At 42.6% G+C, this 16,251-nt stretch overlaps 2 protein-coding genes across 2 annotated transcripts in view; one reads left to right on the top strand and one right to left on the bottom strand.

Annotated features, from left to right (window-relative positions):
- Positions 1 to 906: 906 nt before the first annotated feature.
- LOC128732481 (uncharacterized) lies at positions 907 to 2,245 on the top strand. Its single transcript, XM_053825738.1, has 3 exons — positions 907 to 1,032; positions 1,392 to 1,749; positions 1,820 to 2,245. The coding sequence occupies exons 2-3, from the start codon at positions 1,396 to 1,398 to the stop codon at positions 2,180 to 2,182; spliced, it is 717 nt and encodes a 238-aa protein (XP_053681713.1). The 5' UTR covers positions 907 to 1,032; positions 1,392 to 1,395; the 3' UTR covers positions 2,183 to 2,245.
- An 8,070-nt stretch (positions 2,246 to 10,315) lies between these two features.
- The window catches only part of LOC128737120 (ETS-like protein pointed), a 228,667-nt gene continuing 222,731 nt past the window's right edge, over positions 10,316 to 16,251 (bottom strand). Inside the window, exons 7-10 of the mRNA XM_053831723.1 lie at positions 13,232 to 13,674; positions 12,352 to 13,083; positions 12,124 to 12,281; positions 10,316 to 12,046 (exon numbers count right to left, since the gene is read on the bottom strand). Coding sequence (XP_053687698.1) covers positions 11,983 to 12,046; positions 12,124 to 12,281; positions 12,352 to 13,083; positions 13,232 to 13,674 — 1,397 coding nt within the window. The 3' untranslated portion in view covers positions 10,316 to 11,982. The remainder of the gene's footprint in view (positions 12,047 to 12,123; positions 12,282 to 12,351; positions 13,084 to 13,231; positions 13,675 to 16,251) is intronic.

Genomic DNA, 16,251 nt, shown 5'->3' on the forward strand with positions numbered 1-16,251 from the left:
CAATAGAGCTTTGAACAGTTGCGTTAGTTTATCCGGAAAAACGTATTCGTGCATTATCTGCCATAGCTTGTCTCGTTCGACTGTATCGTTTGCTGCTTTGAAATCAATAAATATGTGATGCGTGGGCACGTTGTACTTGAGTGCAGGTTCACTTAGGTACTGATGAGCTACCAGCTTTGCAGTGTCGTTAATACAAAAGATACAGACTACAATGCTTTATTCGGCAAAATTGTAGATAATAACTAGTCCCACAAATGTCCCATCTCCCATATGTAACTTAGTTAAATTTTACTCGGCTGAGACGGTACTGTCAAATAAATCAAGATTGAGTGAAAGCAATCGAGCCATCCCTGCTCCCCAGTCAACGTGAGTTTAATATTAACAGTCAACGAGTGAATCCGAAGTTTCAGCAAAGCTTAGAAAAAGTTAAAGTTTTAAGCGCTGCTTAAGAGTTGCAAACATAACATTCTTTTTAACAAAAATACAACATTCCTGTAAACTAAGTTGGTTTACTTTGGTTTAAAAAATAGATACTTTGGAAAACCATGTTTCCTCACAAATATCAAAATTTTAATTTTGCACCCCTACTTATAACATCTTCATCTAACCTACAAGTTCTCATCAACGAACAACCATCGACGTGATTTTAACAATTTTTTTCTAATGCTAAGGACTGATAAGGCACTCAAATAAAACATTGAACACCTCTATATCCACAAACAAGTCAACGTGCTCAACAGCTCTGAATAAGCCCACTTACTCAGATACTAACGCGATATAGAAGTAAACAGTAAATGAGAAACGTGCTGTGAACCTAAGGTTGTTTCAAGTCACAGATGTCTTCGAACAACCACCCTGCTTTGTGCCCTATTTGTTTGAGAGCTTAGGAGCCATTCATTAATTACGCAACGCGCTTAGTGGGGAGACCAATAGTATCGTGGTGTTACATGCTGGCAACTTACCGTACAAAAACGTGTTACGTAGGAAGGCGAGAGTGCTAAAAATCGTTAAAACCTGCGTTATGTAATTTAGGTATGTTCCCTTACAGCCTACTGTATGTGCAATCATCCCCAGTTTCAAGTTTTATATATACAGACACAATACTAATGCAAAGTTGTCTCAAGCTCTACCACACTATCTTAAAATTGCAAATTCTAATGCACATGTACTCTAATACAAACGAAGCAACAAATCATGCAATTATTGTAATAATAATATGAGTTCATGAATAATGATACCAATCATCGCAAATGACATCTAAAAGAGACATCAAGTACCTACCTACAATACAAGTCGCACACGTTTACCTCCGTACATTTTGCATTCAACGCTGGTCGTCGGACTAGAAGAGTGGCACCAAACTAACCGAAACCGTACCTGCCGTGTTTTAGCGCGATGAGCTCCTGGACCCGCCCGGTGGACGTTTCGCATCCTCGCGTGTGGCATACTTTCGAGGCACGTGACCCGAACGGTAACCGTTTGGTGCGGTACCGCGTTCAGGACCTACCGGACGATCGAGTCGATGAGGCGATCGAGCACATGAAAACATTTTTTCTTCGCGATGAACCGATGTGCAGCAGCGTCGGATTGGACAAGGACCCGGTGGCCCTGGAGGAGTTCAGCCAAATGTGGCAAACCATCGCCAAGCAGCGGGTTGCTATCGTTTGTTTCCGCGAGGGTTCGGATGAGATCGTCGGATTGAACATGCTGACCGTAGTTTCCCGCAGTGAATCCTCCAAGCAGTTGAAAGTGAGTTTTGTTTGTGTGAGTTTGTTGTGTGTGGCGGGTTAGTGATGTTTTCCTGTGTGAATAATTCCAGTTCGAAAGTGTTGGCCTGCAGACGGTTTACGACTCGTACGTGGGAATGTTGAAGCAAGCTGATTTGTTCGAAAAGTACGGAGTGGAGCACTATCTGTCCGCTTGGGGCCTTTCTGTTGCGCCGAAATATCGCGGACGGGGAATAGCCACGGAACTGCTGCGTGCGAGGATTCCAATCTGCCGAGCGCTAGGATTCCGGCTAACGGTCACGTTGTTTTCAACTCCCGGGTCTCAGATACCGGCTGCCAAGGTTGGATTTTACGACGAAATTGTTGTTACCTACAAGCAGCTGGCCGAACAGGGTTACGATTTTCCCGGGGTGACGTACGAGTTTAACAAGCTGATGTCGATGACGGTTGACTAGTTTATGCTTGACTGTTGATCTCAACGATAAAATATGCGTCCTTTGAAGAATACGTCCTGAAATAGTAAAATATAGTTTAGTTGAAAACTAGCCTATTATTGTTCCCAATTTCGTACACTCTATCATATTCTACGCATCAAATGGACATCAAATTTTAGATTTGTGCACAGAACGTAGGTATCGGAGGAGTGCAACTGGTGGCCACACGCTACGTTTCGTGCTTATGCAATTCATGCTGTTAGCAGGTGAAATATTTAGTAGTCTTCCAATGTAGATGAATCATAAACTATTCAAATCATTGCAATTACGGTCGAAGCAATGATTTCTAATGACTATAATGCAACTTGTAAATTTGTTTGCTCAACCGTGATGAGAACGATTTGTTTATTTTTGATGTTGGGCTTTTTTTCTTGTATTCTTAGAAAAAATGCACCGGTTTTACTCGGATTTTCATCCAGTAATAAGGTATCCTTTGGAAACAGGAGATTTAACTGTATGTATGAAACTGTGAAACATCCCAAGTAACATTTGTGTTGTATAATAGCTTAATAAACTATTATACGGTTAATTTCCGTGCAGCAAGTGCTTGATAAACTATTATACAACAAAACTGGTTGCAACAAGCTACCAAGCTGCGCAAAATCATGCCCTAAGTTTGATGTGTATGCCTGAATGTGCTTTTTTACCGATTCAAAGGTTGTAGTGTGGTTTTTTATTAAAAATCCACACTGGATACTATATAGACACGGATACGAATGCACCGGAATGGTGCAAAGTGTCTCTAACAAACAAATAGAAAAATACCATATAAAAAAATCACCTATTGAGAGACACAATGATTGTTGCGTTGCTAAAAAGTAGAAGGTGGTTTTCAAGACACAAACCGCATATTTAATGCAAGACTACGCAAAGTTGCTGTATTTGTTAGAATGCTGGTAGAAATGACAAAAGGCCTGCATGGTGCACACTATTCTTCAGGCCAATCAATTAACATCGTAGGGGGACCCGGGGTAGGATGGGCACCGCTCCCCATTTCACAGCTGCGAAAAAGCTTTTGGCTTAAAAACTCCCACAAACTTTTAAATTGTGCCGAAACGAAGTAATATTATCGCGTAATTCCGTGAAATAAATTATCGTTCTGACAGCCTAGATTTCTTGTAACATTTTGCCATCAGAAAAGAAGCATTTTAAATAAATAAAAGAAGCTTATTTATAAATTACAACTCTTTTACGATTGAACAACATGTACTTTCCAAATTGAATCGTTTAAAAATATTTTCTAGTAATTTTTTGATATTTTATAACATTTTTAAAATATGTTGTTTTGCCGAGGTAAAATGAGCACAATTTCCCGGAGCAAGTTGGGCACCCTTATATTTTACAACATAGCTTGTAAGAATAAAAATAACCGTCAAATTCAATTATTTCCATTGTCATAAACGTTTTTCGGAACAAAAACGGTTAATGAATAGCGATCTTCGATTTGTTATCCACGCATTGAATGTGAAAGGTTATTCCGTGGGTTATTCTATTAGAAGAAACGCACAAAACTATGGCATGCCGATGTAAGTTCTGCGACCTGAAAATGCTTGAAGGAAGAAAAAAGGGTAATCCATTACATCCGTGAAATTAAAAATGTTAGTAGGTATGGAGTGACCCTTTTGGAGTTTTGGCATTCAAGCTAGCAAAATAAAAAAAAATCTCATTTATTCGATAAAAATGCAATGGTTTTAAAATAGAACTGGCTCAGCAAATTTCATAAACAGCCATGCAACTTTAGCCTCGAATCGCTTAACAAATTTGAATCCCTAAAGCTCGAGACTTCAAAATGACTGTTGGTAAACTACTCGAATTGCTTAAAAATGTCAGGCCCACCACTGGCTTTTTTTACTAACACGACGCTTTTGGAACTTCTTCAGCATAGAGCCGGGGTGACTCGTGCTGTTTCAAGCACTCGTCTCCATTCAACTCGGTCTTGGGCCACTCGTCGCCAATTTCCTAGTCGTCTCAGAAGTCGCAAATCGCTTTCGAGCCATCGTGCACGTTGTGCCCCCCAGTTCCTGATGTCGGTGGGGTTGTTGAAGAGGACTATTTTCGTCGCACTGTGGTCCGGCATCTTTACGACGTGTCCGGCCCACCGTAACCTGCTAACTTTCGCTAGATGTACATGATTCATACGCCTCCTCCACTCTCCGCTTTCAGTTTGTACTCTGCCAAATATCATCCGTAGCACTTTCCGCTCGAAAACGGCAAGGGCGCGTATGTCCTCCGTGAGCAGCGTCACGGCTTCAAGTCCATAAAGAACTACCGGTCTAATAAGGGTTTTGTACATTGTTTGCTTCGTGCGGCGGCGTATGCTTCCTGATCGTAGCGTTTTACGAAGGGCAAAGTAGGCCCGATTTCCCGCTTGGTTGCGCCGCTGGATCTCCTTACTAGTGTTGTTGTCCGCGGTCACCAGCGATCCCGAATACACGAACTCCTCTACCACTTCTAGTTCGTCGCCATCAACGGTTACCGTCCGTGGGAGACGCGCATTTGTTTCCTTTGAGCCTCTTTCTTTCATATATTTGGTCTTCGATGCATTTATTTTTAGCCCAATTCTCCTAGGCTCCGCTTTCAGTCAGGTGTAGATTGCCTCCGCCGTCGCAAAGTTACTGGCTATGATATCGAAATCATCTGCAAAGCCTAGAAGTTGGCTACCCTTGGTAAAAATCGTGCCTCTCGTTTCGATGCCCGCTCGTCGAATCACCCCCTCAAGAGCGATGTTGAACAGCATGCAGGATAAACCGTCACCTAGTCTCAACCCTCACAGCGTCTCGAAGGGACTCGAGAGTGTCCCAGAGATGCGTACGAAACACATCACTCGATCCAATGTAGCTCTGATCAGTCGCGTCAGTTTGTCCGGAAAACCGTGTTCGTGCATTATGTGCCATAGCTTGTTTCGATCGACTGTATCGTATGCTGCTTTGAAATCAATAAAGATGTGATGCGGGGGCATGTTGTACTCCCGAAATTTATGCAAGATCTGTCGGATAGTGAACATTTGGTCCGTAGTTGCGCGAACCCCCATGAAACACGCCTGAATTCCCTACGAAACCTTGTACTATCGGTGACCACCGGCGTAACAGGATCTGGGAGAGTACCTTGTAGGCGGCGTTTACCATCGTAATACCGCGGTAGTTGCAGCAGTCTAGCCGATAACCCTTTCTATAGATGGGACAAACCACTCCTTCCATCCATTCCTCCGGTAGCTTTTCCTCCTCCCAAATTCTCGAAATAACCCAGTGTAGGGCCTTTGCTAGCGTTTCTTCGCCATGTTTATAAAACTCTGCCGGTAGGCGGTCCTTCCCAGCGGCTTTATTGGTTTTCAGCAGCCCGATTTCTCGTTTGACTTCTTGGAGAACAGGTGCTAGGACATTACTATCTTCCATGGGCGCTCCTAGGTTAATTTCCGTTTCAGCCTCCTTCTGCGACTTCGCCATTGAGGTGTTCATCGAAGAACTGCTTCCACCTGTCGACCACCTCGCGTTCGTTTGTAATTAGATTCCCTCCCTCGTCCCTACACATGTCAGGTTTCGGTGTGTAGCCCTTCCGAGTTTGGTTCACCTTCTCATAAAACTTGCGCGTGTCATTAGGTCGGAATAGTTGCTCTAATTCTTGACGATTTCTGTCCTCCTTTTGGCGTTTGTTCCTCCTCAGGATCGTGGTCAACTGGTTCCTAGCTCGTCAGTATTTGGCCAGGTTCTCGCTAGTGGCAATACTTAGATAATTTTTCCAAGCAGTTTTTTTCCCTCCACCGCTTGTTGGCATTCCCCATCAAACCAATCATTTTGCGTACTCCGAGGGTCAATACCTAGTGCCGCGGTAGCGGCCTCTCCGATGGCCGAGCGTATTCTGCCCCAACCGTCTTCGAGGTTTGAAGCACCTAACTCCTCGGAAGAAGGCAGTGCCTCAACCAGTATTCGCGCGTAGTTCTCGGCAACTTGCGGGTTATCTAATTGCCTGATGTTCAGCCGAGGAGGGCGGCTTTGACGTGTTCGGTATTCGCGATTCTGTATTCCGCCCAACACTACAAAGCCCGTTCCCAGTTCGTTGGTAGTGCCACCGCTCTGGTAAAACTGGGTCTTTCCCCCACGAATCTTCCATACCTTCTCTCCTTTGCAACAGATTTTCTGCAGAGCTATGATGCCGAGTTTGGGGGGTTCAAGCTGTTCAATCAGCACCCGCTCGCAACCTGCGAAATTTAGCGATCTGCAGTTCCAAGTACCGAGTCTCCATTCGTCGTCATTATTTCGTCGACTAGGTCGATGCCGAATATTCCGCTCCGACTTTGCTTGAATTTTGTAAGTGTGATTTAATTTAGGTGTGTAGCCGTACTGGGGCAATACTACCGAGCCTCGCGTTGGGGCTACCATCTTATAGTGCAGAGACTCACTATACCTCCTTCCCGGTTAGTATACGACCTTAGTTTCCACCGGGGTTGGTTACCCGATCTCCGCTAAGGTTGCTCGTATTCCGGCTGGTACCCCGAGGAGGTCGGGATTGGAGTTGCTGGATAAGAGGCTAGCGACCGCTATGGGGTCTATATTCCTCATTGTCCAGCCATTTACCCAGGCTTTTGGAACTTATGTTTAGTAATTGAGGTTTTTCTAAAAATTAGAAATGTAACTTTAAGCAAATAATTCACTTATCAAACAGGTGCCAATTTTGCCCCGTGGGAGTGCTTGTCTTGGTATGTTTCAGACGGGTGCAAAAACAACTATTTTTATTATCAAATTTTTTTCAATGCAGTTTCAAATATTTCAAAGCAAAATATTGTAGGAAAGTTAGATGGATAATAGAACAACCGTGTAGCAACGGTTAGCTGAAGAAAAATCGTGCTTTTTATAACCAAAACTTGAGCTGACCTTAGGGTGCTCATCTTGCCCCGGGTCCCCCTTCAAAAAAAAAGCGGGTGAAAAAAGTAATCTTGCTCCGAGAAGAAATGAAAGAACTTGAAGTCTCATCTTTTTTCAATCACCCCATTTCATAACTTGCTTAACTGGTTGAAGTAGATTGTCCAGGTAATTCGGATTTACTTTATTTGTCGACTCGTACACTAGATTGACGTCATAACGACGTAACTTCGTACGATGTATAGAAGTTTTAATTATGCTTGGAATTAGAAAAGAGGACCGCGATGCAAAAAAATATTAAGCAAATTGGAAAGCAAAATTCACGATTTCGAATTTACTCAATGATAGGCTCGGAACACAAATGTAAATATATATTTTTAGTTTCAATCAATAGAAAGTAAATTCTAATGCAATCATTATTTGGTGGCTTCTAAAAGGGCCAATTGGTGGATGATTTACTTAGTCATTTACTTAGAGCTCGTGTACTTGGTGACAACCTTCAGAGACGGCGAGCTTACTCAATTCACCTGATAACAGCAGAATAATATAACCTCGCTTGGGATAATCGTTGAGCGTTTCATTAAGTGCTTTTGTTGGCGATTCAATTTTCTGAAGCTTGCTTCATATAGTATTGGAATAAAAACAATTACGTGTATTACAGTTATTTATTATTGAATTCAAGATCTTTTCTTACACAAATGTAGCATTTTCTTCAAACTTTTAAGAAAAAATACGGATAAAATTACTCGTCACGGTTTCGAAGGAATTCTCGAAACATGAATAAAAAAAACAAAATGTAATGTCAGGTTAAATAAAAAGAATTCTTATCCAACTTAATTCTACTATGTATATTTTATTCTTGACATGTACATTTTATTCGAATTTGAAAACAGACACAGAGCAAGCCTGCAAGTCGCAGTCGTAATACGTATCTGTCAAGAATAAAATATACATAGTAGAATCAAATTGGACAAGTTTCCTTTTTATTTAATTTCCAGGTTTCGTATTCTACTAAGACGCTCCAAAAACTTCAGTACTTTTCCTGTAATATGGCTCATTAGGCGGCCCACACTTTTTTCGTTCATCGTTTTGGCTATCCTATTCCACCTTTTCTCCATCTTCATCTGATTGATGTCTTTGATAACTTTTCCATTTGCCTTGAGGTTGCCTCTTCATGATTGCCCAATATATCTCAATAGGGCGGAACTGGTGACAATTTGAGTGGGTTAAGGTCTTTCGGAACAAACTGGACCCCTTTCTCTGCATACCATTCTTGAACGACTTTGCTGCAAAGACAGCTTGCCAAATCTAGCCAAAACATCACGAGATTCGTTTTTGGAGACACTTCTTTTGGTACAGTTCTGACGTTATTTGTTATTTGTCTTATTTGTAACGAAAACTTTCGTTTTTCTGTCACAGCTGCCCTGCCAAATCACAAATTTTCGTGCAAATAAGTCGACAAAGACAAATTTAAATTTGCTAGGAACATCCCCCTGAGCCGTTGCCAAGTAAAATTTTTGACCTGGCATTTGCCCGAAGTCAGCCTTGACATAGGTTTCATCGTCCATCAGAAGACACCCGTCGAACCTAGTTAGCACCCGGTCGTATAGCCTTCGAGCACGGATTTTGGCCACACTATTCTGTTTTATGGTGTAGTTTGGCTGTTTGATAGCTCGATACGACTTGATTCCTTCCCGGCGTCGAGTTCTCCTCACGGTACTATGAGCTGCACCGAATTCACGGTCCGACAGATTGGGATTCCTCTTGATGGTCTTCAAAATCTTACCACGCAGTTTCCGGTCGACAGTTCCACTCCGATGATTAGCTTGAGGTTTCCGAATCGTCGTCAATGTTTCTTTTACCGTTTGATAACGCGCCACATGGTATTTCTGGGCAATTTCAACTGTTTAGTTAGCCTAGATGCAGACCATAATGGATTTTCCGAATAACTGTGCACAATTTTTTCTTTTTTTTGTGGCTACCATGTCTTTTGTTTACAAAATACAGTCGTTTTGCGGAATGTCAAAAATACATAGATGAAGCTAACAAAATTTCCGAACTTCCAAATCCGTCCACCAAGACTGCCACAATATGAGCAAAAGTTTGTTCCAATTCTAAATGAAGCAAGTTTTAGCGCTAGCTATGTTGCGTATTTATTCTGCCGCTACTCGCACAACAGTCCCGTCTCCATAGAAACTGGGAGTGTTATGCGAATAGCGGCTATACACGCAATACATCGTATACGTAACAAAGCAAGCGCTAGTGAATACCTACTTCTATAGAGTTTTGCCCGCACGAACATAACCTCGCTTCTTTGACGTCTATCGTCTATCACGGACTTAGAATGCGGGCTAAAATGATGGAAGTGAATATTGTTAAAGACGTTCACGGCAGGTCAGAAAAGGACGAAAACTGCCATTCCAAGTAGTTTGGAGGGGAACACTGCTGGACAATACGCTTTTTACACGTTTAACTCGAATTTATGAACTCGAATTAGAACAAGCTCAAATCAAACAGAAATATTTTTATATTAAAGGTACTACTTAGTGTGTTATTTTATATTTATTCTCTGAGTATTTCCAACCATGATTTTTTTCTGTCCTTACGAAGAGTTTTCTATATCACAAGCTTGCATGCAATATTTTTACTTGCTTCCTTGCCTGCTTCAAAGTGGAAAGAATTATTCGAGCAGTTTTCAAGCAGTTCATCAAAATCAAGGGTAGAATGTCTAATTTTTCCTAAATAAAACAGTTCTCGGGGGAAAAAAATAATGCAATAATAATGTGGGGCTAATGCAACGAACCTACTGACTCTTGCAGCACCACCCCCAGCCCCCAGATTCGAGCATTTAATTATTTTAACCACGCTACCGATTCATGCAAATGAGTTAAAGTTTATGAATTAAAGTTAGCCCAAAATCGTCATTTTTTCAATCTTTCTCTTATAGGTTCATCACTTTTGAATCATTGCACCGATTTTATTGATTTTGGTGTCAAATGAAGGATATTTTAAGTTTTTTAGAAGAAAACATTGGACTGAAACACAAAGTTTTTCATGACCGCAAAAACGATGAAAATTTTTAGAAGGCTTAGTAACGGTGTGAAAACTTTAAAAATTGTTTAAGCCCTTTGTAGACTTCCCGATTCCTGGATGATTTGAGCCTGGTTGCAATGCAGAGACATTTCAATAATAGCAATTTGTTTCACAAGTTGACATTTTTAAACATAACAACACAGGAACGGAGCCCTTCTCTGCCAGTCGTCCCGGCGCGGGGCTCATACATGCACGCACTTCAATTAGGCACACAGAGAACTAACTTTTTTTTTTTACACGACTGACATAAATATGTTGATGAAATCTGTTTCTAACTCTCCTTACTCGTCGCACCCGTCCGGTCCGACTGAGAACGGAAGAATGGGGTGCCCCGTTCCAAGTGTTACGATTCGCTTTTATTTTGCTGTATTTTTGATCGACTTTTGCTTTTCTTTGCAATTACTTTTTTTTACAATCATATATTTCACTTAATTGGCTTAAAACTCTAACTGCACAGCAATTCTCTTCTAAACCGAAGAACCATTCGGTCGCTTTTCCGCGTACATGCTAATAAACCAGACGCATCATACTTTTAGGTAAACCACACATTCGTTTGCCACAAACACACTCGCAGCACTCGTTCGTTAACATTCGCATCGGCAGAAATTAACACACAAACAGCAAACTAAGCTCTAGAATAGTACTCTGATTTTTTTTCGGTTAGTGCGAAGTGTGCAAAGGCACACCCGCGCCGCCGCACGACAGGACACCAATTTCAATGCGACTGTTTTTTTTCAGTTTTTGTTTTTCAGTATTTAATATTATGATTATGCATTCACTAATCTTCTTTTTGTGTGTTTGTTCCATTGTTTTTTTCTTCTTGTTTGCGAAAACGATAAAAACATTTACGTTAATTTGTTTCTGATACTGCTCAATTTCTCGATTGCTTTCGAGGGACACTAAACCTAGCTCTCCTTACGTTGCTGTCGCACTCAACTCTACTATTTATAATAATATTTTCCATACATTATGTGAAATTATCTTCTAATTAAAATAAACGTTGAAATGAAAAACTTATCACAAAGCTTCACAAGTATTTGTTTTTTACTAAGAAAAAAAAATAGAATAAAATTTTGTTTCTTGCCTTTCTCCTTTGCACAGTACCTAGGCGGTTTTTTTTTTGAAAGTCATTTGTTTATGATTTACGCGGATCTCAGCCACTAATCTCGCCGTCACTGTTCGTTTATTTAGATTTTGTTAAGTAGAATTAAGTTTCATTTGCGTTTTGACTGACCCCCCGATCTGTGTCGTCATAACGAATTGATGAGTGATCAAATTGAACGGTACCATACGCTTACCAGACCAGAAGTTGTGGGAACGGATCCTTAATCGCTTGTACCACGTGTATTGACTACTACAACAAGGGAGCACGCTTCAGGCTCTTTTTCAGGCCTTGTTCAGTTTTTCTTTTTGACAAATGAGGAAATCTGTTGTTTTGCTTTACTTCGATTGCTTTACAACGCCTGCTTTGATGATGCTGGCTGACTTGCAGCCGTATTGACAGCCTGAACTGGTTGTAGCCAGATGACGGATGCCGGTAGCCGGTAGCCGGAAGTTCACTGCAGTATGCGATCGTTTGTTCTTCTAGCGGGGTGGAAAGGAGAAGGATTTAAGAAAGGCGGATAACGGATAACGATAACGTTCGTTTGCGGTACGATTGGAAGCACGATCGGAGAAAATAATAGTCAAGCAGCTAGAAGAAAGTGTTGCTCTCCTTAGAATTTTTGTTGCGGTTGTTGTAATTTTTTCCTGTTGTTTTGATTGAGCAAGAAGCACACTTTGGCCTACTATACTGTTAAGAAGCGGGTCCGCCTACTCGTCATCCTTTTTGTCCGGCTTGAGGTCAACCATTTCGTGCACCTGCTTGGCAGAGTATCTGTTGGAGGAGCAGATGGAAGAAAGTGTTAGATTTGATGGGTAATCCAACGGAGGGTGTTGGTTTCAGTTACGTACCCGAGCAGAGTCTGAAGATCACAAACGAAACGATACACATAGCGTTTGCCCGCGGTTTTGTGGATGATATTTTTATCGTAATAGTACCGAAGGCCTCGACTAAGCTTTTCGTAGTTCATTTTTGGTTTATTTTTGCGGACTCCCCACCTTCGTGCCACCTGTTGATTTGAAGACATGTTTAGATACTTGGGTTTATCCAAAAAATTTGCGTTTTTCGATAGAACTTACCTCATCCGGATCGGTTAACTTAAATTCCCACTCGTCTCCGGTCCAGGAGATGAAATTCTGGCAGGTTTTATCGGTTAGCAGTTCTAGCAGGAACTGCCATAGCTGAATCGGACCAGATCCGGTGAAACAGGGTGTTCCACCCTGCGTCCCATAGCTGCCGAGCATTGTCTTGTCAAAGCCAAGAGAGGTTCCCATGTAAGCAGGATGCTGGAAGTCCAATAGCGACGGATGCGTACCGGGATGGCCAGGGTGCTGTCCAGGATGGTGCAACTGACTCCACGGGTCCATATGACCCCCCAGTCCTGTTCCGTCATTGGTGCTCGCCGATCCCTGCGGCGACGTCGTATTGCTGGGTACAGTTTGGAACGGAGGCGTATCGTACGGGGAAGAGTACTCATGGTAACCGTCGTGATGTGGATGCTGGTGCTGATGGTGATGATGATGATGGCCACTTTGCGAACCGGCGCCCGCGCCAGTTCCAGCTCCTCCTCCGCCGCCGCCGGTGCCACCACCTCCACCTGCGTGATGATGCGGTTGATGGTAACGGCCACCCCGGCTCGTGTACGGTCCGGTTTTGTAGTGCGGCGCCATATACTTCTGTTCCATCTGGATGGCAGAGTAGAATTCCGGGCTGTTCTCCAGGTAGGCATGCGACGGCGTTTGCGTTCCCGGCTGTGGCAACGAATGATACTGGTCCTGGTCGTCGTATGGCCCCGGAACGACGCCGAAATTCTGCGAAAGACAAAGCGGTTGGAATGTTTCACTCTAGCTTTAGGGAAGAAAAAACCTGAAGTTCTCAGGGCGCAAAATGTGCACCAATTTCGTCTTTGGCAGACGAAAAACTACCACTGATTGTTCAGTTAAAACCTCAAAAACTCACCGGCAGATCGTCGATGTTGATAAAACTGTTCGGTTCGTGTTCTTCCTTCATCTGCGGATGCTGCCCGCTGCCGGTCGCCGCCGAACCGGCGTTCGCACTATTGCTACTGGGATAGTTGGCGCTGGTGCTGTTCGCACTATTGCTGGCATTCCGGACGGCCGCTGCCATCGAGGACAAGTAGGATGACATGCTGCTGCTGTTGTTGTTATTATTATTGTTGTTGCTGCTGCTAGTGTTGTTGTTGTTGTTATTATTGTTACCGGACGACGAGGACGAACTGTTGGCAGAGCTGGTGGGATTGTTACTATTGCTGGTAGTGTTGCTGCCTCCGCCTCCGCCGCCGCCGCCACCACCGCCACCACTGCCGGACTGTTGCTGACTGGACGATTGCTGGATCAGCGGCGGTGGTGAACTGTTGCTTCGATCGTGCAAAGATGTATAACCTGTAAAATAAAACCAAAAGAAAGAGAGATGCAACGTGAGCATAAATATTCGAAGGTGACTTCCTTCCGGGCACGTGCTCCGGGGCTGTAAACATTAGAAAGAATTTTTTGATTTGTGTTTATTTGTGAGCTGAACGGAACGGCAGGAAATGCATCGAAAAAATACGACCACAATCATCATGTTCATCATCATCATCATCATCATCATCGACAATATTTGAGTGAAAAATTATTATGATTTCAATTATAAAGAAGAACGTTTTGTGCCTCCTCGAGCGGGCAGGTGTGCGGTGTGGAGTATGTGTAGTAGAGGAAGAGAATGCACACTATTTCCGTTTCCGATCGACACCTCTTTCTGTACGTACGTATTCAACACCGGCGAGTGAGTGGCCCATCCAATCCAAGCAGGCGCGTGTACGTGTTTTGTCTTCGAGATTGTTTACATTGCATAGCATTATGTTTAACTGTCAGTAGTCGCGTGTATTCGCTATTGCATCACGGGTTGCAAGGCGGTTGCGGTTGGAATTGGAAGGAAGGGAAGATTATGCTATACGGACGCTGCACTGGTTGGTGAGCTGACTGATTAGTGTTTATGTTTATGTGTACACTTGTTTCTGTAGGTTTCCGCGGTTTTTTTCGGTAAGCCTGACGTGACGTGCGATCGAGAGTGATGGGAGCCGGTTGGCTCCCGGTGATCTATGCTGCAGGCAGGGGAAGCATTTGGACAGGAAGAACAATAACAACTCAATTTTATGAAATTATCATTTTTTTGAGTGACGGATAAAGGAAAAAAGCGAAGTTAACGTTTTCACGAGCGACAGCTGAGACGACTGTCAAAATAGATCTGCTATAAGGTGAGTGGATTGTCTGAACTTTATGATTGAGGAAACCGAACAACTGAAGACGTCACATGGCATAAATGATTTGTATATCATTGTATTCAAAGCCAGTGAAAAAAATTGGAATTAGTTGGATTGTTTGAAACTTTAATATCTATCGAATGACAAGGAGAAGCAAGTGTTTTGAGCTTCTAGGTAGCTCTGGAACACGATTGACAGATACGCGAAAAAAGTTTGTTACACAACGAGTTCAATGTTTTATCTTGAGCAGAAACTGTCTTTTTCTCTTTTGGGACAGTTTCACACAGTAATATTAAGGTGTATACGGAATCAAACCTGTTTCCGCTTGGATTAAACTTTTTGAAAACTTGGGTGAAACAAGTCTGACTAAAAGTAAATCTCTTGTGGTAGAAACTGCAACCATTTAACATAACCTTGCTTACATGTTTATGAAGAAAAACTGGTGCAAGTTTCGTTAAAATATTGCTCCACGTTGCGGCCAAAGCGCTAAAAATGTCAAAATCAACAGTGTGTAATGTTCTGAAGGGTTTTATAAGAAAAAACTAAGCGTGCAAATGCGGCAAAGAACTCTCAAGAAAATCGGAACTAAGCACCGAGAGCTGAGAAGAGAGATATTGAGGTGCGTTAAGTCCAATCCTGGCACGATGCTAACTATCGAACCACGTGGAATATCCTCACTCGACTCGAGAAGGACCAGTAAACAACCGAATCGGCACTTGATACTTGATAGTTTATCGTTTTGCCGTTTGAGACAACGTAATGCAGTTCGCAACTCCAGGGACCGAATTCTTCACTTGATTTACACTTCGCAACTTGAAAGCAACTTACGCAGGCATCCGAAACAGTTTTGGTCGTTTGTAAACTCTAAGCGGAAGGATTATGGTTTACCTACGTGTATGAAGCTGGGAGATCTAACCGCTTCTACTGTCGATGGAAAGTGCGAACTATTTGCTTCACATTTCGGGAATATATTCAATTCAACTGCAACACTACATGACCCAGATATTAGCAGCGCTGTGCGCTATGCTCCCACCGATGTTGTTGACGTAGATGTTTCGTAGATGTTCAACGCCGAGATGGTTGTTACGGAAATACGGATATCAAAGCCGCTTTTGACACAGTGAACCACGAAATACTCTACGCCAAATTTCGACCTCTCGGCTTCTCGGATAGACTCTGTGATTGGCTGAAATCTTACTTAGCAAACCGGCAGCTATACGTAAAGATAGGTTCGGCTGAATCACCAACATTCAGTCCAAAGTGCGGGGTTCCTAAAGGAAGTAACTTAGGACCAGTTCTATTCGCTCTTGTCTTCAATGATGTCCCTTCGATTTTACCGAACAGTAGTGTGTTGATCTATGCGGATGATTTGCAAATTTATCTCGTCGTCCGCAAGCTAGATGATTGTTTCCGTCTACAGGATATGCTCGACAGCTTTACCAAGTGATGTCGGCTGAATTATCTTATGATTAGTGTAGCAAAGTGCTGTGCGATTTCCTATCGGCGTCTGAAGAATCCTATTCTGTTCAACTACTCTATCGACGGAACTGTTTTGAATCGTGTCGATCAAATCAAGATTCTAGGCGTTCTGTTAGATTACTGTTAGGTTAGATTTGGACAAGGTTGCTGCTGACTTCACTGTGTCTGCGCGCATTGTATTGCTCTTTAATAAGATCTTTACTCGAATTCGGATCAATTATGTGGTCGCCCTATGAAG

This window comes from Sabethes cyaneus, chromosome 1, assembly GCF_943734655.1.
Source record: "Sabethes cyaneus chromosome 1, idSabCyanKW18_F2, whole genome shotgun sequence".
NCBI lineage: Eukaryota > Metazoa > Arthropoda > Insecta > Diptera > Culicidae > Sabethes > Sabethes cyaneus.